The following is a 21,955-nucleotide window of genomic DNA, read 5'->3' as shown; positions in this document are numbered from 1 at the left end:
CTCTTGACATTTATAAAGTAGCAGTGAGTAAGAGCTTATATTTCAAGTCCAGTGACCCTTCTTCAGAATTTGCCAGCACCATCTTGTATGTGTTCAGCTAGTCTGGAGTTGCCAGTTCAAAACTTTGGCTTGCCATGAGCATTACTCTATTGGATGTGCTACTCTGCTAGCAGGCTTGGCTGGAACTTCACAGACAGAACTTCTGATTATTCAAACATGATGTTTGAATAATTTCACTTGCTATGTAAAGGTTCAGGGATATATTACATGTCAACTGTGGACCTGCCTATTGTCTTAGCAAGTGCACAAGGCAACATGAAGCAGAAATGCAACTCCTCCTCCTTGCACTTTGAGATTCTTGGATTGGGCGGTAGTGGTGCTGGGGGAGGGGGAGGTGAGTATGGTGAAGAAGCTTATGAACTAAAACACCCTGTGAATTTGTTAGGATCATTGAGAATTGCAGCCCATGCATATAGGATATGTTGGTCACACATTTAAAAACATGATTTCAGTATGGGGGGGGGGGGTTTAATCATGTGCGTCCCTCTGATTGGCCTCATTTAGTATGCCTACATTAACATCCCACTCACCTGTCCATTTCCCTAGCAGAAGCTGCAAAGGTCATGCATGTGAAATATGAGGAAAGATAAATGCAGCCAAGACGTTACAGATAAACAGATGATACAGAGCTAATAGTGTAAAGATCACTTTTGGACAGTGGAGTACAAAATGGGAAAACTTACTGTTTTAAACCAAGGGACCATGGAAGATGATGTTGCAGCTTTTAAAAAAGCAGTTACTTGAACTTGTTGTGAGTTGTGCCTACAATGTTGCCTCATCAAGCAGTGTGGTAGGATGTTAGACACCTTGGCTTTATAGGTATGTGTTCAGGACAGTTTTTCCCAATGACAGACTTTTGATTAATTTTTCGACTAGGCCGCAATGTCTGTGTTCTGGAGTGCTCAGCATAGTAACAGCTTCTTGACTGGATCATGGACAGATGGCTATAGCTCTGTGTTCGGTCATTGCAGCCGAAACATTCAGCCTCTGAAAGAAAAAGCACATCTTTCTATATCTCTTTCTCCCTTTTGCAAGTGGAAAAAGGAAGGAAAATTCAAGCAGCTGGCCTCCCTTTCTCTCTCAGCAAACTCGCTTTTTGAAAGGAAAAAGAGAAAAAAAACCTTCAGTGAATGAAAGATTGAGAATCAGTGTGTCCACAACATCGTGTCCTCAACAAACAGCTGAAAGGAATCAGAAGGGAACCAAAAGAAAACGTCTCATCGATGCCTGTAATCTGGACTGGTGCCAGAACTGTGCTCCAGTGACATTTTGTGTTCCGTTCCTACCTGTAATGTTCGTGTCTTGTCTTATCTATTTGGTGTATCTGTTTATATGTGTATGGGTATTTTATAAAAGGGATGAAGTTTAAGTTATTTAGTTATAAATTAGTCATTTGTATTTCTTTTTTGCCATTGGTTAAAACTGTTTGAATGCAACATGATTTTCTTACTAATGATAGTAACCTGAATTACACAGTTAGATAAAATCAGGCACTTGGATGCTTTAGTCGTGGTTTTACAGATGTGATGACTCTTGGGCTCAATTTCTAGTGCATTACCTCAGGAGGTATGACAATAGTGCTTAGCATTGTTAGAGAATTTCACATCTCTCAGGCATCAAAACATTCTGCACACTGAGTGTGCAGCTGACTGGTATGGCTCACCCCCTGCTTCACCAAGACTTCCCTTCTCTGGAAGACCAGATTGTGCACGATCATGGCCATGAGTGAGATTCCAAAAAGAGCAAACTGCACAGCACCATCTCACGTACATGTTCAATTACGGACCTGGATGATGACTACCATTTTACTTCCTCTCAGTCCTATGTATAGATTTTGCACTGTAATCATTAGCTAGGCCTATTGATTTGTTAACAAGCATAAAAGTTGTCAGTTGAAAAAAAACAGTGGGTTTACTGCTGGGTGGCAGGGATCCCCATTGGAGAGGACCTGGAATGAAGGGTGGTGAATGCAGAGGTCCCGAGTAAACACAGATTGTGGCAATTAATGGACTCCCAGCCCAACTGTTTATTTTGAGTTGCTGGGGAGTCTATGGATATATATCAACTGGGGGCAAGTGCATCTCTTTTTAGTTATTTTAAAAATCCTTTGTTGTACTTTAGATTGCACTTCAGCCCCACACTCCTGATCTCTGGCCAGGAGGGATGCGGGTAAATCAGAAGACCTCCTCTGGGTCAGATCCTGGTCATGGCCAAGTTGGCCATTAAAACATGGGGGAGGAGTCATAGTTGATGATTGCCTGCCTCTCTTTTGTTGTTACATTTGAACCTGGGTGTCATTGTAAAGGGAGAACACAGTGTTCTCCCACTGATAGGAAGATGGGCGCTGCAGAGGATTGGGTGTTTTATTTCCCTTTCCAACTCCAATTTGACTTAGACTTCTCCCTACCTTTCCCTCACATTTGGTGTTATTGCATTTCCCTTAGTATGTTCTGCATGTACATTGAACAAATGGAAATATGGATGATTTAATGGTGTTTGTTAATATGTGAAAATTGCCACAGGTGATTAGATGGAGAAAAAAAGCCATTTGGTAGCATGTGATAGCACTTCTGGGTTATAAAGAAAAAAATGAATTAAAAACAAATGGATGTGTTGCTAATTTCAACACTCACTATGTTAGCAGAGATTAAGGGCAGCATGGTAACTCAGTGGTTACCATTGCTGCCTCACAGCACCAGGGTCCAGAGTTTGATTCCGGCCTCTGGCAACTGTCTGTGTGGAGTTTGCACATTCTCCCAGTGTCTGCGTGGGGTTCCTCCCACAATCCAAAGATGTGCAGTTTAGGAGAATTGGATATGCTAAATTGCCCATAGTGTAGGTTATTAGTCAGGGGTAAATGTAGGGAAATGGGTCTGGTGGGTTACTCTTCGGAGGGTCAGTGTGCACTTGTTGGGCCAAAGGGCCGGTTTCCACATTGTAGGGATTCTAATTGGTGTGATGTAATTGGGTTAGTGACCGAACATTATCAAAATAGATTTTACATTTGAGGAGAAAATGATCTCAATTTCTTAATGTAAAATCCAGCCCCAAATATATTAGGAAGGTCAGATTTCCACAAGTCATGTAAGGTTAAAATTGCCCACAAAATCCCTGGAAATAGCCAAACATGGTTGAATAATACTGGTTGTAATGCTAGAACAGTGCTCTTAATTTCTCTAGGTTACCTTAAAGATTTTGAAAAGTTTCAGCATTGGTCATCCCTTACAGATATTACTTTTGTTGGTCAGAGTCCATGACAGGGCAAATTGTACATGGTCAGTGGAAGAATATAGGCTTTATATTGGTATTCATACTGAGTTTCATATTTTTCCCTTAAAATGTCTACAATATCAAACATCACACATAAATTGTACTTTATTTATTATGTCAAATAATGTCACCTAACATTTTCTTGATGTATATAGTACTCTAGAATTAAAGTAATACTTGTAGCAAGTTTTGAAAAGATTTGTAGCTTATGTTAAGGTTCTGGATGTAGGTTTGCTCACTGAGCTAGAAGGTTCATTTTCAGACTTTTTGTCACCATACTAGGTAAGATCATTAGTGAGCATCCAAATAAAGCACTGGTGGTATGACCTGCTTTTTATTTATGTGAATAAATAATATTATAAAATAATACTATAATAACACAAATAAAAAGCAGGCCATAAAAAGCAGTGCTTCATCCGGAGGCTCACTGATGATGTTACCTAGTATGGTAATAAAACATCTGAAAACAAACCTTCAAGCTCAGCGAGCAAACCTACATCTGTAATGGTATTCTATTTGCTACTGGAGTAACGTTATCAGTCAAAATCCTTGCATCAAAATATAACATGCATTCCATATATATGTGTGCATATATAGTTATGACAACAGTTATTTACTTTGCTACTGTAGTCATAATCTATTATTTATCACATTGTAACAGAACTTTACATCAACTTTTACACTTTAAAAACAACTTTTGTTTCTGCTTGAAAAACCCTCTGCCTCCTGTCAAGATTAAATAGTGCTTGTCATTTCAACTCTTAAATGATAACTAGGAATGAAAGAATGAAATTTTATAGTGTAATTTGAGAAAATGACATTAGTGATATTAGTGACTATTTAATATTCATATTCAGTACCTTTGTTTCTGTTCTAAATCATGTAGCTCTATTGCCATTTGAAAAATGATTACTAGTTATTAATGACAAATGGCAGTATCTTTAAAAATTTAAAGACTGAAATGGCATTGTTAATTTGAGAATGACATTCAAACAGCAATGTGCTTAACTTACTCTCTGTAATTGACTCAAGCTCAGAGGTTAGAAAAACACCTTTGAAAAAATAATGCTTCTAAAAACAAAAACATTAAGTAAAGGAAAAATCAAAAGCAATTGGTTGCTTAAGTACTACAGTGTTTTCTTGGTGAATTATTACTTGAACTAGACATCGCTAAATGAATTACAAATAATAACTGTGACATTTGCCCATTGCAATTAAGGACTAACATTAGACAGTCTCTGAGTGTGATGCCGGAAAAAGCACAGCAGGTCAGGTAGCATCCGAGGAGCGGGAGGGTCGATGTTTCCAGCATAAGCACTTCATCATAAATTCATGACGAAGAGCTTATGCCCGAAACATCAATTCTTTTACTTCTCGGATGCTGCCTGACCTGCTGTGCTTTTCCACCACCACACCCGTGACTCTGATCTCCAGCATCTGCAGTCCTCATTTTCTCCTGCAGTCTCTCCGTGAGTGGTCACCTGTGCAAGCAGATTTATATGAACCTTCTCTGTATCAAATTTCACACTTCTCCTGGTTGCCTTTAATGAAAATGAATTTAGTTCTAAACATAAATTACAAGATAGATCACCAATATTATCTGATAGAATGGGGAAAACAGGCAAATGTTTTCCACAGAAGAGAATGAAAAAGGTTGAGGGAATCATCTCAAAGTTTTTTAAATCCCTGTAAAAGTTTATCACAAATAGTGCTAGTAGACAAAAGGAACTACAAAAAGCAATATGTCTGAAATATAAAACACAATTATAGATATGCACATAGATCTGAAAAGACAAAGGAAAGGTTACATTTGAGATAAAATTCTTCATCAGAATTTGAAAGGCAAGATAGATGTACCCTTTAGTGAGACTTAAATAAGAACAAGGCTAAAAAAACAGAAAATATGTTAAAATATAATTATGTCAATAAATGTATTTATTAACCAATGAATTATCTTCTTAAAACAAACCAGAAAGCCTTTGCATTAAATGTTATATAAATCTCTAACATTGCCACCTATAGGTACAATAGATATTTCGCTGATATTTGTAATTTATAAAATGGGTTTTCCATTAGAAGGTACAAAAAGAAGGAGGTTTAGATCACGCAGCTCCTCCAACCTGCTCCATTCAATACAATATGACTAATCTTTTACCTCATTCACTTCCCTGCTCACTATCTGTACTGAAGTTATCTAAATCTATTCCAGTCTTCAATGTATTCAGGGGTGGAGAATCAACCAACCTCTGGAGTAAATAATTCCAAAGATTCATGATCCTCTGAGTAAAGAATTTCTCCCCATCTCAAACATAAACAATCGAGCCTTTATCCTGAGATTGTACCTTTTTGTTCAAGATTGTCAAAATACTTTTCAGTGTCTACCTTGTCAAGACCCTTCAGAATCTTATATGTTTTAATGAGATCTCCTCATTCTCCTAATTATAGAGAGTACAAGTCCAATTTACTCAATCTTTCATCATAGAATCAAACCTTTCATCTCCAGAATCATTCTAATGAACATTCATTGAGCCAACTTCAAAGCAAGTTTATCTTATGTTAGATATGAATCATACTCAACATTTCAGCTGTGGTGTCAAGAAATCCTTTATCATTGTCTTCTTTATTTTTGTATTTAAATACCTGAGCAATATTGGTCACCATGCCATTCACCTCTTAATTATTTGTTGTACTTGAGTGATAAGTTACTGTTCCTCATTGGGGTACACCAAAGTCTCTGAATATAAAAATTTAAACGTTTCATGCCTTTTTAAAAAAGTTATATTTTTCTATTCTTCTTATCAAAGTGAATATTTTCACATTTTCCCAAATTGAACTTCATTTACCACTTTGTTGTTGACTGAGTTGACTTATCTATATCTCTTTACAGCCATAGTATCCTCCTCACATCTTAATTCCCCATCAAATTTTGTTATCAGCAATAATGCTATCCGTTACTCTGTACTTCTTTGTCTATGTTATTAGTATACTCTAAATTGTTGAGGCCACTGCAATGATCCTTGTTGCATTCCATCCGTTCTAGTATGGCAGTTTGAAAGTTGTCTGCTCCTTACAACTTTCCACTGCTTGTCCATTAAACAATATTCCATCCTTGCCAATATATTATCACAGAGTCATAGAGTCATAGAGTCATAGAGATGTCCAACCTGTCCATGCTGACCGGATATCCCAATCTAATCTAGTCCCACCTGCCAGCACCCGGCCCATATCCCTCCAAACCCTTCCTATTCATATACCCATCCCAATGCCCCTTAAATGTTGCAATTGTTCCAGCCTCCACCATTTTCTCTGGCATCTTATTCCATACACATACCACCCTCTGTGTGAAAACGTTGCCCCATAGGTCTCTTTTATATCTTTCCTCTCTCACCCTAAACCTATGCTCTCTAGTTCTGGGAAAAAAAATCCTATTTACCCTATTCATGCCCATCACAATTTTGCAAGCCTCTATAAGGCCACCCCTCAGCCTCCAACGTTCCAGGGTAAACAGCCCCAGCCTGTTCAGCCTCACCCTATAGCTCAAATCTTCCAACCCTGGCAACATCCTTGTAAATCTTTTCTGAACCCTTTCAAGTTTCACAACATCTTTCTGATAGATGCAATATTCTAACAGTGGCCTAATCAATGTCCTGTACAGCCGCAATATGACCTCCCAACTCCTGTACTCAATACTCTGACCAATAAAAAGCATACCAAATGATTTCTTCATATTGCTATCTACCTATGACTCCACTGTCAAGGAGCTATGAACCTGCACTCAAGTCTCTTTGTTCAGCAACACTCCCTAGGACCTTACCATTAAGTGTATAAGTCCTGCTAAGATTTGCTCTCCCAGAATGCAGCACCTCGCATTTATCGGAATTAAACTCCATCTGCCACCTCTCAATCCATTGGCCCATCTGGTCAAGATCCCATTGTAATCTGAGGCAACCCTCTTTGCTGTCCACTACACGTCCAATTTTGGTGTCATCTGCAAACTTACTAACTGTATCTTTTATGCTCACATCCAAATCATTTATGTAAATGACAAAAAGTAGAGGACCCAGCAAAGATCCTTATAGCACTCCACTGGTCACAGGCCTCCAGTCTGAAAAAAAACCCTCGACCACGACCCTCTGTCTTCCGCCTTTGAACCAGTTCTGTATCCAAATGGCTAGTTCTCCCTGTATTCCATGTTGAACGCCTTACTGAACTCCATATAGATCACATCTACCACTCTTCCCTCATCAATCCTCTTTGTTACTTCCTCAAAAAACTCAATCAAGTTTGTGAGACATGATTTCCCCGCACAAAGCCATGTTGACTATCTCTAATCAGTCCTTGCCTTTCCAAATACATGTACATCCTGTCCCTCAGGATTCCCTCCAACAACTTGCCCACCACCGACATCAGGCTCACTGGTCTATAGTTCCCTGGCTTGTTTCCTTACCACCCTTCTTAAACAGTGGCACCACGTTAGCCAACCTCCAGTCTTCTGGCATCTCACCTGTGACTATTGATGATACAATTATCTTAGCAAGTGGCCCAGCGATCACTTCTCTAGCTTCCCACAGGGTCTAGGGTACACCTGATCAGGTCCTGGGGATTTATCCACTTTTATGTGTTTTAAGTCAATCCAGCACTTCCTCCTCTGTAATATGGACATTTTGCAAGATGTCATCATCTATCTCCCTACAATCTATACCTTCCATATCCTTTTCCACAGTAAATACTGTTGCAAAATACTAATTTAGTATCGCCCCCATTTTCTGCGGCTCTACACAAAGGCTGCCTTGCTGATCTTTGAGGAGCCCTATTCTCTCCCTAGTTACCCTTTTGTCCTTAATCCATTACTCTTTGTATTGGATTTTACACCCCTTTGCTTGTGGGCTTTAAAACATGTAAAATCCAGTGAGTGGCTTTCACACCAACTACATGCCACTCCTAATCCACCTAAAATTTACAGTGGGGGGGGCACCAAGCTGCCCTTCAGCCTTTTGAAATCCTGACCAATTAATGGCAATGTAAGGTCCTAATCTCACCACCACAAAATTTTTGCTTCCAGCAGGGGAAGCTCCACATCATATGGGTTGCCATGCAGCTTCAGTTGCATGGGATAGTGTCAGTACATAAAGGGAACTTCTTTGTGGGTCCCACCAAAAACATCCTATCACCTTTTAGCCCTCTCCTCTAGCCACTTGAATCCAACACATTACTCTGCACACCCAGTTGCTAAAAACACCAAATCCAGATACAGGGGAGAGGACCACAACACTCCAAAAAATTTGGAAAGCCATTTATACCACATCTATTCATTTACTTTTATCTACCTTGATATACATCTACAAAAATAAAGGTCAAATGTGATTTTCCTTTCCTAAAACTATGCTTAACCAACTATGATTTTCTAAGCTCCTTGTTAATAAGTGATTAGTAATAAAATGCAGCATTTTCCTGATGTCAAGCTAACTGACCTGCCATTCCTATATTCCTGTTTTCCTCTAGTTTGGAAAATAATAATTAATGCATCCAATATCTCTCTAGCTGCCTCTTTTAGAACCCTAGCTCCAATACATTTGCCAGCTTTCAGCAGACTCTCGAACACTTAATCATTGCTGGTATTAGATATTTAAAGTTCATAAATTTTTATTACTCCCCTGCTTATTCTCTAGTCCTTGTATATAACTTAGTTCTTCTACTATGAAAAGAGACACAAAAATAACGTGTTTAAAGACTCACTCTTTATATAATTCAGGCTGCAGTTAGGGCTTTAAACAAAAATTGGGGAATGATATGGAGGGGTCAGGTGAAGGCAAATTTAGAAATCTGAAGAGAAAAAGCATTGTCGTGATTTGAGAAAAGGTAAGCACAGCGAGACAGGAAGGGACAAACATGTGTATTAGCAGATAAAATTAATGGCTGAACTTAAAAGTTATGTAGAACTAGTCCAACAGTAAAGTCACAATTTCTGAGTCATTCAGGTCCAAGAACATTAGAAGCAGTCCTCAAGTATACTCAGTTCATTGGTGTCAGGCAAGACAATAAGCTACAGACCTCAGGTTTTTGACCAAACCCGGAGGTTTATCTTCCCAATTTACATTAAAACCTGTTCTATGTTAGGTATACTTTGATAAATTAAAAACATTGAGAGATTTGCAACGTTCATTCTCAAAATGCACTGAATTCTGCAATGTCTAATTTTGTCAATATACCAATGCATCAACAAACATAAAAGTAAAGTAGTGGTAAGTAACATATTACCAGAAGAACATACAAAGAATTTTTTTTAAAATTCTCTTTATCAGAATATGTGAGGCATTTATTATACTCTAGGTACACTAGCAACACAATTTCAGATAAATGGGTTTAACCTAATCACCACTACAGAAATATGGGGCAATATTTTTAATTGTCAATGGAGATGAAAATAGGTGCATGAGTTTCAAAAATTGCATTTCCAGAGAAGACATTTGATCCCGCCAAGTCAAGGGCAGCTTGGAATTTTGAAAGGACTTGCAAGAGGGAAAGAATGAGAAACCTTCTTGCTACCAGTAAATGATGGTTAAAATTATTTAAGCAACTTGTTAAAGGGCCTGTCAGAAACAGAGTGGGATTTTCAATCTTCTTTCCAGGCTATGCTGAATAAAGTAGAGAATTTTAGAATGTAACAGTCAGAGATGTTTGGGAACTGGGAGAGAGGTTTATTTTCATCTGTGTATTTTTCTGAAATTAGAGCAGTCAACAACCAGCAGGTCAATAACTTTATGTCAAATTATCACCAATGATCACTTTGTACCACCTTATTTGCCTGCTAATGAGCTGTGTTCTCTCCCTGCAAGATAACAGCAGCCTCCAGCATGATTATTGCTTTCCTTTTCTTCTGTTTCCAGGCAGGCAGTTCCTGCCTTCTCAGAGTGACATGGTGCCTTGCATTGGATGCCGAGCTCACCAGCTGACCAATCAAATAATGCAAATTTAAAAGTAGCATGACAAGACTGATGCAGTTTGGGTGTGGAGTTAGAATCTGGAATTCAGTCAGGGTTAGATTCACAAACAAGCTTTGAAAATCCAGCCCATGACTACTAGCTGATTGGGTTGGGAAATAAATATTTCAGGCTATCCAATATTTCAACAGACAGGCAGAATAGAAAATGAGGAGGGGGATCATGAAAGTAAAAGATGAAATAAGGACAGTTGTAACAAGGGAAGATTGGCTTAGAAGATCTGGAAGTAAAATCAGAATGGCTAGAGATCAAGAGTAACAATGGTCAGAAAACATTGGTGTGAATAGTTATAACTAGTGTACTTAGCATAGTTTGCAACAAAGGCATTGTGATAAAATTAGGGTCTTTAATATTCATATAGACTGGTATATTATATTGAAAAAGGCAGTGTGGAAAATGGGTTTGGAGAATGCATTCACAACAGTTTCCTAAGTCGATACATTTTGGAACCAACTAGGAATACATATATTGTAGAGCATTGTGTAATGAGATAGTAATAACTAATTATGGAATAGAAAATGATTTTCTGGGAGAAAACTATCATAACATTACTTAATTCCATATCAATTTTGACACAAAATCTGAGTCTAAATTAAGAATTTTAAACTTAACCAAAAGACAATTATGCAGGTATGAGGAGGGAGAACTGGTTAAGACAGTTTGGGTAAACAGACTGAAATAGCCATACATAAACGGTGAGAAACATTCAAATTTTGAAACAGATACATTCCAACAAAAGAAAACTCAACATTACTTATTACATTGCAAATAACAGTAGTGAATTTGAGGACTGGAAGATTTTTAGAAAGCAGGAAAGAGCAAACAAAAAGTTAATACAAGAAAGGAACAAATAGAAAAAGATAGTGATATAAAATATTAGGAACATAAAACCAGATTAAAAGAACTTTTCTAAGATAATCAAAAGAGCAGATAGTAGATAATCAAATGCTACACCATGAATTGAAACATCTTCCAACAGCACTCTTTGAACTACTCATTTAATTATTTGATCTGTTTCACTGTCTACCAACTTGGCTCAGTTAGTACTACAGAGATTACTTGAGGTTTTACACATGCATTTAAAATCCAGTTAATCAATTTCTCTCTGCAGACCCACATAATCTTAGTTTTACGTACCATCTTGTTTCTACGTATACATCAACAACTGGATTCACCCCTTTCACACCAAGAATGGAATTTTATGACCCCCTTGGAGGTAGGCAGGCAGGTGGTGGGAGGCGTAATCATAATAATGGCCACCGAAGGGCCTCTTCCTGCTGCTGCTGGTATTTCACCACCGACCACCTAATGGCCTTTGTGTAAATGAGGAGGTAAATTGGGCCCTTCCAGTTTGGACAACCTGTTCCCAAAAGAGAACCCCAACCATGCAGTCTCCTTGCCTCATTCCATGTTCCCCTCACTGATTTGCCAAATCCCAACCTCTGCTAAGCTTTGAAGGCATCTGCATATCTGGCAACATGGATTCTCTCTTCGTTGGTGACTCCCTGCCAGCAGTAGCCATTGCACATGGTGGCACTGTTGGGAATATACAGCTGCCTACAGCCATTAAACCAATAAGGACCATCCAGCCAAGCAGAGGTTTGCGCATCCCAGCCTTCAATCAGGTGATCAGGACCACTACCATCACATAATATTTCCATCCAAGTTCTTCTCTAACCCTTTAAGCACTGGCATCATGCCAATCACCTAACAATCAAAATACATGGGCCATCCCAAATGTAGCAGCTGCATGGCTGCTAAAACACAGATAGATTGCTAACTTGGTCAAACAGCAAGGGATGCTGGAGAAATTGCCAAGTAAAACTCTGAAGTCACAAAACCCACCCACCAGACACAGTGCAAACACAGCAGTCAGGTGGTAATGATATTTGCATAACATAAAGGCAACAGTTATCCTGGACAGACATACTCCAAACAGCTTATCAACCAATTTAAGAAGGACCCAGACAGAATGGCACTGGGTCCTGTACAGAAAGAAACAAATAGTAGCAGGCCATCCTAATGATTAAAAATGTTTCAAACCATTAAATCTGTCTCACTGATTGGCCAGAACTATAGAAAGTTTCAGAAAACCACCCAAAAAGGTAGAAAGACATGGTTAACCTGCAAAGAAATCTCTTGGACTCTCTTCGAACTTCTGAGGAGACCAGCATGGCCAAAGGTAGAGACCTGCTGAATGTCCAGAAAGAGAGAGGAAGAAAAAGCAGCTTCACAGTCCCATTGAAACTGAAAGAGTGGCTGCACAAATCTACAAGAGGCTCAGGAAGTATTATAAAATTAAAGGGGCTGAACAGGATTAGTAAATTGTAGTAAAAGCTATTGTAACTTGTTTCCTAATAAATCGGGATTGCTTTGCATTGGTACTGGCTTGTATTCATAGTGATTTGACCGCTTCGATCTTGAGAGACATCTGGGCAAATACATTCATAATATTCTGTTTGAAGTTGTATAACTTGCTTTGAGAAGGAACAGACAGATATGGAGGTTACACAACAACAAAAAAAAAGTATAGCCTTAAATCCTACCTCCATTTCTGTCCTCCAACACTTTTCCATGGGGTAAAAGAGACAGTAGGTCCCAAACTGTAATTTCATTGTGGCAAGGTCATTCAGAGTGGAGGGTGGGTGAGAGGTTGTTGGGTCTAGGAGTGGGGAAGTGAACTGAGTACTTATTAAGGCTTCTCTGATAGACCTCAATATTCGTCATATGTCCATCTGGACTAATGGATTTGGGAACAGAAGACTATGAAGGCAGGCATTTTAATGTGACCTCTCCAGAATCAGCCTATCTCCATCCCAGCAGTACCCCCCAGGCCAGTTAAGGTCTTGCCAAACACAAATAGCACTCAGTAGCCGGAGATAAAGGTGGCAACACAACTCTAGCTCAGTTCCAACTTCTTATTGCCACAATATTATGGCTGAACTTAAAAATTTTGTACAATATTTTTTTATTCCCTACCCCAGTTGAATTCTTATTGACTGACAATCCAATGCAGTGAGTTTCAACTTCGCACTGAAGTAGAACGTATCTTGTGATTTTATAAAATGTAAACTGGGAAGATAAAACAAGTACAATTTTTGTCTAAAACCGAAGAACTGTAACATATTGCAGGATCTTGCAGGCATTGGTGAACAGAGTAAGGACTAAGGATCACATGCAGCGTTGCCTGACCTGAATTTTAGCTCAGAGGTGGTTATTTTACTGCTGAACTATTTCTACATAATTTTTACGTCCCAGACTTCTCACATAATCTCAAGGCAGTAAACGATTTAATTGCATGCATAACATTTGAAAATTCTTGTAGGCATTTTCAGACATAACAAAACCAGCAATGGAAAATATATTACTTCAGTTATTCTTGAAGAAGAGGAAAAAAGTCAAATACAGAACTTCTCGAACATCAAGTCAGATATATAATAGTGTTTCTGAAGGCTAGATTAGAAAGTTCTGAATCTTTGTAAAGTGCTGATGACAGAAAAGTTCAGGTTGAATTTTCAGCAGGTCAAGTTGGAAAAATGCTCTCACCTTTGTCCAGAGTTTTCTTTTCTTTTTTTTCTTTCTTGACTTTTCCACTTTTTTCTGATATTTTGGTACAAGAGGCTTCATTTTCTCCTTTTTTGTCCACTTTTTGTCTTTGAAACTCATTTTTATGATCTGAGTGTTCATCGTCATTTGAAATGATTCCCTCGAGATTTTTGGTCCATTTTTCTGAATTATCGGGTTTATTAATTGCTGACTTCTTTGCACCATGTAGTAGCCAGCGGGTTAACTTTTTCCTTTCGTTATCTTTTTTTTGCCTTTCCGCATCCAGTGCTACAGTAGTTTGATTGGTTGTTTTATTATCTCCAATATCAAGTATTGATGATTTCCTTTTTCCCTTTTTAGGTATTTCCTCTTCCTGTTTATCATTAGCTACATATTTATTGTTGTTAATTTGACTACTTATGTCGTCAGTACTATGTTTGTTAGATTTACTTGATTTGTTCCTTTTGTCTTGCAATGGGAGATTATTAACTTCATAATTGGACTTCTTCAAATCTACATCAGATAACATGCATTTGAACTGTTTATTCTCTTCATTTATCATTTGAGGTTCTTGTGTAGCACTGTTGCAACCTGAAATAGTATAATTATCTACACCCTCACAATTCTCTTGTTTCTGCTGTGGGCTTTTCTTGACTTCTGTGAGTTTTAACTTCTCTGATTCTCTGAAATGACTTAGTGATGTTTTGTGTTGCTGTGCTTCCTTTTGTCCCATAGGATCGGAGATATCTGTGTATTCTAGAGAGGAAATGTTTTCCACTTGTTTATAGTTCAAATCCCTTGTAATTGTCTCTGCAGAAACATCACTTGTTAAACTACAAACTGGAGATTGATGTTGCAACCAATTCTGCCTTTTTTCTTTTGTAGTTTCTGACACAACGTACCTCGCATCATCTTGCGACTCGCCCGAGTTATTGTTTGTTGCGCAGCTTCTTGTTTCTTCTCCAGCTTCAGCAGACAGCTTCTTTATTTCAGCTTCTGAGCTGATACTTGGAGGTGCTACATTATTGTCTGTACAAACTTCAGAAGATTCATCTTCTGTACGCAAGCCATTTAGGATTTGTGTTACCTGCTCTGTGACTGAATCAGCCACACTATAACCAGCCTGCCCAACTGCATCACTCAAGCCCTCTACAACACTGCTAAGCTGTTCGACTAAAGAGGACACTGATGGAAAATTCAAGCTTTGTTGAAAACTCTTGAAAAACGACATTTAAGCAAGCAGTCTTTTTAACCCCAAGAAAGCAAAACCCCCTTCAGATGCAATGTGCAACTGGTTAATGTGCCAAATTGGTCATCCTTTTCAGCTTACCTCTGTTAGTAAATAAATACAAAAGGCATTAAAATTCATTATTATATGCATATCTAATAAATATCAATGTACAAATTTTCAACAATTAGCCTAAAACATGAGCCGTTGGTGCATGGTCGTAATTTTGGATTTAAGAGCAAGTTGTTTTTGAAGAAATAGACAGGAAATGTGAGCTTATAAATCAATACATATAACTGGGATTTTCGACCAGCCTGAATGTCAATCTTGAGGTGCCACAGATAGGCACTTTATTGTCAACATACTTGCATGAGGACCAAATGTTCTTATGGGCAGGGAACCTTACTTGCTGACTTCACATAAAGGAAATCAGGCACTTTACCCCATGATTTGTATACACATTGGGTTAACACTGGGGAAATTAGCACTCATTGCCTTCCCCCTTTTATTCGTACAATTCTTCCACCTCACCAACAGCTTCCCAACTGCACACCTCCCAAAGCACCAATTTCAGTTCCCTTGGGTATTCGGGAATCTATACATTGAATGTTCTTAAGTATTTGTTTCTTAGATTACAAATAGAGTCATGGAAAAAGGAAGTATCCATGAAGCAATTATACAATACTATTAGGTGTAGTGCTTATTAAGTTATAAAGAGGAAATTATTTGGAGAACATGAACACCCAGCAAATTATGACTCGCTATTATGATATAATTAAAGTTATCTTCAATTGAATTGAACAATTAAATAGAATACAAATAATCCCTAGATTTTCAATTATATTTTTAAATGACCATCTGAATTCAAAAGAATGTCACAACTGAAATCTAAAGTCTGTCATTGTAGAAAAAAAAATAGGAAATTTGTATTTCTAACAGCTTTGTATTGTAAAGAGATTTAGCTAAAGAAATCAGGTTCAGTTTGCTCATGTTAGTCATTTTCAAACACAATAAATATTTTCCACTTGCACAAAATTAAAATGGTTAAAATCTAAAATAAACCACTTACGGGTATTGTCTTGTAAATCTGTATTGGCCCTGTATTCTGTATCAAGGCACGGAAACTCTCCTATATTCTCAATGCACAGTCTTTTGTTGATATATAGGAAGAGAAGGATCATAAGAATGACAATCACCCCAACAGCAGAGAGGAACCCAACTGCCTCTGGAGATACTGGAAGAGAATGAAATAAAATAAAGTTATTGATCGGATACTATGGGCACTGCAACCAAATGCATGTATATACAAATATCAACTATCATCAAAAATATCAACCTTGGCTCAGTAGTGACACACTCACCTTGAGTTAAAAAATTGTGGATTCAATCCCTATGCAAGAGAATTCACCACTATAATCCTCAGTACTGTGGGAGAGGGAGGGTGATCACTAGCCAAGGCTGAATGCCCTACAGGTTGAGAACCTTAGTTCTATAGCAGGAAGATTGAGGACTAAGTAAGCCTGAAGATCAAGGACCTTGGAATCAAAGGAACATGGGTCCATTTGATTGGATGAAATACTCCTCCTGCTCCAAACTCCGCATTAATTTGCAAGTAACTCATCTCTTTTGTTGAAGACGGTCTGACAAATTGGGTTCCCCGAATGCAACAAATAATGGTGCTAGGATCTCAAGCAGGAACAAGTCCCGTATTTGTACATGCAAATATCCTAAATCTTGGTTCAGGTGTAAGTAAAAATCACTAATTTTCTTCTCTATTTAGGTATAGAGAAAAGAAAGTCAGAAGTGGTACAAAATGAGATTTTGATTAGTTGCATAATTATGCATTAGTTTTGCCACTCCATAGATGTCAAAAGATAAAGTCACAACATTTCTATAAGTTACAAACATTTCCAAGTCCTAATTCTACATGCATTTTTTATTTTGTGAGAAACCTAGGAATGCTAGATCACCACACATAATTTTGCTGGAGAGCCCAGTAGGGAGTTGGGCTGTGTCTTGCATTTTGGAGTCTGATTTTACATTTATACAACACTTTTGTGCATCATTAAGAAATTCCCCACACAACAGTGCAGTGGTGAACTTCAAGTAAACAAATAGGGCAACCTTTTTATGCAATATGACTGTATAAACAACAAAATAAATGGCCAGCTTCATTTGAATGTTATTATTGTAGTTGACTGAGGGAGGAATACTTACTGTTAGTAGTCTCAGGAAACTGTTGTAATGAAAGCAGGGAACATTAAGCATGTTTGTCTTAAACAATTCCTTGGGATCTTTCACACCTACTTTGACCTCTTAAGGTACAACAGACAATCCAGAACTCAATTCTAAAGCACTGAAGTACCAGCATAGGTTATGCTGTGACCTGGGTTACCAAGCAGTAGCAAAGAAATGGTGTTATCCAGTCACCTTGCTACCAGCTGCTGTCCAGGTCTCATGCAACACAATGTCCTCTATGGGGATGTTGAAGTTTGAGAGCATGGCACAAATCAGCCAGGCTTTTCAAACAATCAGCTTGAAGAACCATCACTAAACTACTCAAAGTCTGAAACAAAAAGTTTAAATTAGAGTTGAATTATGTATAGAAATCGGAATAAATATTGTGGTGACAAATGAAATTAAAGAAGAAAGAGATAAGAGAAACAAAGGCACAGACTTTATATTCAGCGATGGCATGTCAGCATACACTGCTGACTGCAATTGCAACTAAAATTTTAACTTTTCATGCTAGAATCTTAGGACCTTCCCAAATGGAGTCATCAGAGCAATGAGCCAGGAGGGAATTCCTGTGATGTCACATCTGTTTACATATTATGAACTAAGGCATGTTTCTTCAGATCTGCCTTAGTTTAACAACATTATTTTTAATGTACTTGACATATGATCTCCATATCTGTCAACCTTGTCATTGCTGACACTGTTCATTCTCCTGCACCCTGAATACTGCTCACTGCCTCCCCCTTCCTCACACACTTGATGCTGCGCATCCATGCGACCCCAACTCTCCCACCCTCCTGCCACTGCTCACCTGCTCCCAACTTTGCACAATCCCTGACAATGCTAAATTTGCCTCCATTCTCCTAAGACTGCTCACTTTACCATGACATTACTATACAGCCAACTGTTCATTCCCCTTCCCATACCCTGACAATGTTCATCCCTCAGCATCCCTGACAGACTTGACCTAATCCTCCATCTGCACATCCTACATTACGCACCCCTTCCCTCACCGCAGGAAATTCCACCCAGCTCACTCTCAATAAGCCCAGCAGAATCCATGATTTAAAGAGCAGGAATGATTTCCATTTCAGACTTCTTGAAAACCTAAATGTTAAGAAATTAATTATAATTAGATACTCTGGAATTGATTACAACATTAAAGCTGGTTCAATGCTTCCGATTCTATATTTATTTTTGCTGCTTGTTTTCAGCTAATTGTCATGCCCACTTGGGTTGCTTGCTGGAAATCAAGCCCACTATTTCCAAAGTCATCATATAGGTTAAAAATTTTAAAAAGTACACAGAATTTCTCAATTTACCTGTCTTTTGGTCGCAGGTTTCTGTACTTAACAAAAATTATTATATATCAAAACTCATTAGACTCTAGCGACAGGTAAACATTTATGAACTCTTGCCATATAACTCCATTAATTTAAACTCTAATCCCTATATTAGCTACCTCTTATACATGCATGTCAACAGACACAGACACAAACAGGAAAGAAACCATGAGTATTAAGGATGGACACTAAGACTGGGATGGCAATTAATTGAATACAGTTCACAGGATTGCTGAAATGATTCTTATGTTTCTTGTGCTGGTCAGAATGCAGATTCTTGATCTTCCTTCTTCAGAGGCTTTCACTTATTTGTAGGAGGCACAGCTGACTGATTCACACTTACAAAATATCTTTAACTTCTAAAAGTCACAGCTTACAGCCACTATTGAAGGAAAAAATAAAATGATTTTCTTCAGGCTTAAAGCAATATTTATGGCAGAAAACAAAGCGAGCTCCTGAGCTACTGGAAGTCTGAAGGCTTCTCACTCTCTTGCTCACAACCCCAAGCTGTTCAGCTGCCTGAGAACCAATCACATGGCTGTTGGCAGGCAAAAGGCCCTTGTCATCGATAATTAGTCACTAATTCACAGACCAATCAGTTTCTTACAAACAATCGAAGCTCTATTTGTACACAACCTTTCAGCTCCAGTTCATCAAGTCTGATGTCTCTAATCCCAAATCACTATCCTATACAAGACTGCACATATACCCAAGTCACTAGCATTGACTGTTACTTTGAGGGGTCTGGAAGAATCTCTGGTGGCTAATTCTGGTTCATTTATTAGAATTCTCAAAGGCTGGTTGGCATTCTGCTGACTATATACTTTTGTTGTTTCCTTAGCAAATTTGTAATGCATGGGTGTTGTGCTAAGGTTTCTGGTAAAACCCACGCATTCCTAAGCCCTCATGAAAAGTCTATTAGAGCCTTCACTTGACCTTTCTGACCAAATGTCCTAGGTAGGTTACTGTTGCTTTTCCATATTGACTGTCACTTTAAGAGTCTGATCACATGACATAATGATAAATTCATCAACCATTTTGGGCAGGAAGCAGCTTAATCTAGCTTTGCTGCATGTGGAGTGAACCTCTCCAATAACAAAGCTCCGAAGGTTCAACACTTTGGCTTCCTGGTCCTGCTTAGAACTTAACACAAGAAGAAAACTAATAACAAGGACAAAGATTGCTTTGAGACAACAGGTCAGTCCAGAGATTTGTCAAAAAAAAAGGAGTCATGATCCTCACTGCAGATCTTGGAAGTGCTTCAATAAAAATGAGAAAAAAAATCAAAAGACACTATTGTTGCACTGAAGCAGGTGCACTAAGCAAGGAAAAAAATGCACACAAGGAAGAAGTGAACATTGCAGAAGTTTGCCATGTGCAAGTGTGAAGGAACTCTATGAGTAACGAGTACCGTATATTGAGGGGCATGTCTTGAGCTAGGGATGTAGATTTGGAAAGAGACAGGCAGCCTCAGGAATACCTTGTTTCAAACACGAAGAAGTGAGTACAATAAGTCAGACTACAGAAAGGAAATAGAGGGCTTGGTGATGTGATACAATGATAACAACCTCTCTCTCAATGTCAGCAAAACAAAAGAACTGATCATTGACTTCAGAAAGAAAGAAAGAAGGAGATCATGGCCCCATCTACATCAATGGAGTGAAGGTGGAGAAGGTTGAGAGTGTCAAGTACCTAGGAGTGACAATAACCACAAATCTTTTCTGGATTCCCACATCAAGAAGGCACAACACCTCTTCTTCCACAGGTGGCTCAGGAAATTTGGCATGTTCAGAAGGACCCTCGCCAACTTTTACAGATGCACCATAGAAAGCATACTCTCCGGGTACATAATGGCCTGGTTAGGCAAATGCTCTGTCCAGAACTGTAAGAAACTACAGAAGGCTGTGTGCACAGTCCAGACCATCAAGGAACTCAACCTCTCATCCATTGACTCCATTTACATGTCTCACTGCCACAGAAAGGCTGCCAACATCATCAAAGACCCATCTCACCCCAGTAATGCTCTTCTACAACCTCTTCCATCAGTCAGAAGATACAGAAGCTTGAACACAAGCAACAGCTGGTTCAAGAACAGCTTCTTCTCTGCCATTATTAGACTGATGAATGGTCTCTCTAACTTCAAATGATGTCGAACTTATTAATGTTGATCTTGCCTAGCACATGTCCTTGTGCAGTGTATGCCTTACTCTGTCCATGTTTTTTTCACTCTATGATCTGTACGTCCTTGCTCACTATGATCTGCTTGCACTGCAGTTAGGTATATGTGACAATCAATCAAAACAATGCTTAAAATATCATGGTACTGTGTGCTGCATAGGCCCTTCCCATTTCAAAATAAAAATGGTCACACAAATTTGGGCCTAATCAAAATAATAAGGTCTCCAGATGAAATTCCGCATTTAGTTTATAATTTTAATTCCATTATTATCCTGTTTACACCAAAAAAAAACAGTAGACAGATGAAAACTAGCTCTATTTTGTATGCAATTGGAGCCATTTCTACTGAGGTCATTGTGGAAAGTTGTTTCATAGAACTATTTTCAATTAATAAATTTACATGCATGATACTTTATATTCAAAGCTGAGCTGAATTTTTAATAAGCTCTGGCAAATTTTCTATGAGATTGCTTATGGTAATCCAAGACCTGCAGCACAATTTCTGATGGTTGCCATGGTTCCAATGCATTCCAAATATGGTTTCACTGTAATACAGCAAAATAATGAAGCAATATATCCCATATCTCAGTGAAGATACAACACTGCATGTTTTACAGATACCAAATTCACTATTGTTCGCCTGTCAATTTATAAAACTTGCTGAATATTTAATTAACACTTTTCTATTCAAATGTTCTTATTGCTGGCAACTTATATTAAAACACCTATCTACATTCATTTACACTGCAGGTACTTTATTTATTAATGCTTTCCTGTTCCTTTCCAAAATTAATAGTACTGCTTACCCACTCACACCAAACCTGCCTAAAATCTTACAGGATTAGTAAAGGTGCAGGTGCTTTGCCTGCCCTTGGACTTATGTTTATTATTACCCTTCCTCTTCTGCTGGTATTTTATGTACATTGTAGGGGAAGACCCACCCCACATGGAAAATCTGGATATGTTAGCTGCATAAGTTGCTGTCAGGCAAGGGGAAGACAGATTTCATTTGCAGATCCTTTGGCCCATCCAAGACACCCTCTTCAGGGTCATTCCTCTGTTTGTTAATCCATTCCCAAATCCCTTATTCT

The 21,955-nt window shown here is 38.4% G+C and overlaps 1 protein-coding gene across 2 annotated transcripts in view; it reads right to left on the bottom strand.

The window, feature by feature from the left end:
• Positions 1 to 21,955, bottom strand: part of LOC140482947 (synaptotagmin-14-like) — a 237,333-nt gene that overhangs the window by 152,399 nt on the left and 62,979 nt on the right. For both annotated transcript variants that reach the window (XM_072580721.1, XM_072580722.1), the window contains exon 3: positions 16,175 to 16,339. In XM_072580721.1, coding sequence (XP_072436822.1) covers positions 16,175 to 16,339 — 165 coding nt within the window. The remainder of the gene's footprint in view (positions 1 to 16,174; positions 16,340 to 21,955) is intronic.

Source organism: Chiloscyllium punctatum, chromosome 11 (assembly GCF_047496795.1).
Source record: "Chiloscyllium punctatum isolate Juve2018m chromosome 11, sChiPun1.3, whole genome shotgun sequence".
In the NCBI taxonomy this organism is placed as follows: domain Eukaryota; kingdom Metazoa; phylum Chordata; class Chondrichthyes; order Orectolobiformes; family Hemiscylliidae; genus Chiloscyllium; species Chiloscyllium punctatum.
This window is presented reverse-complemented; position numbering and strand designations above follow the sequence as displayed.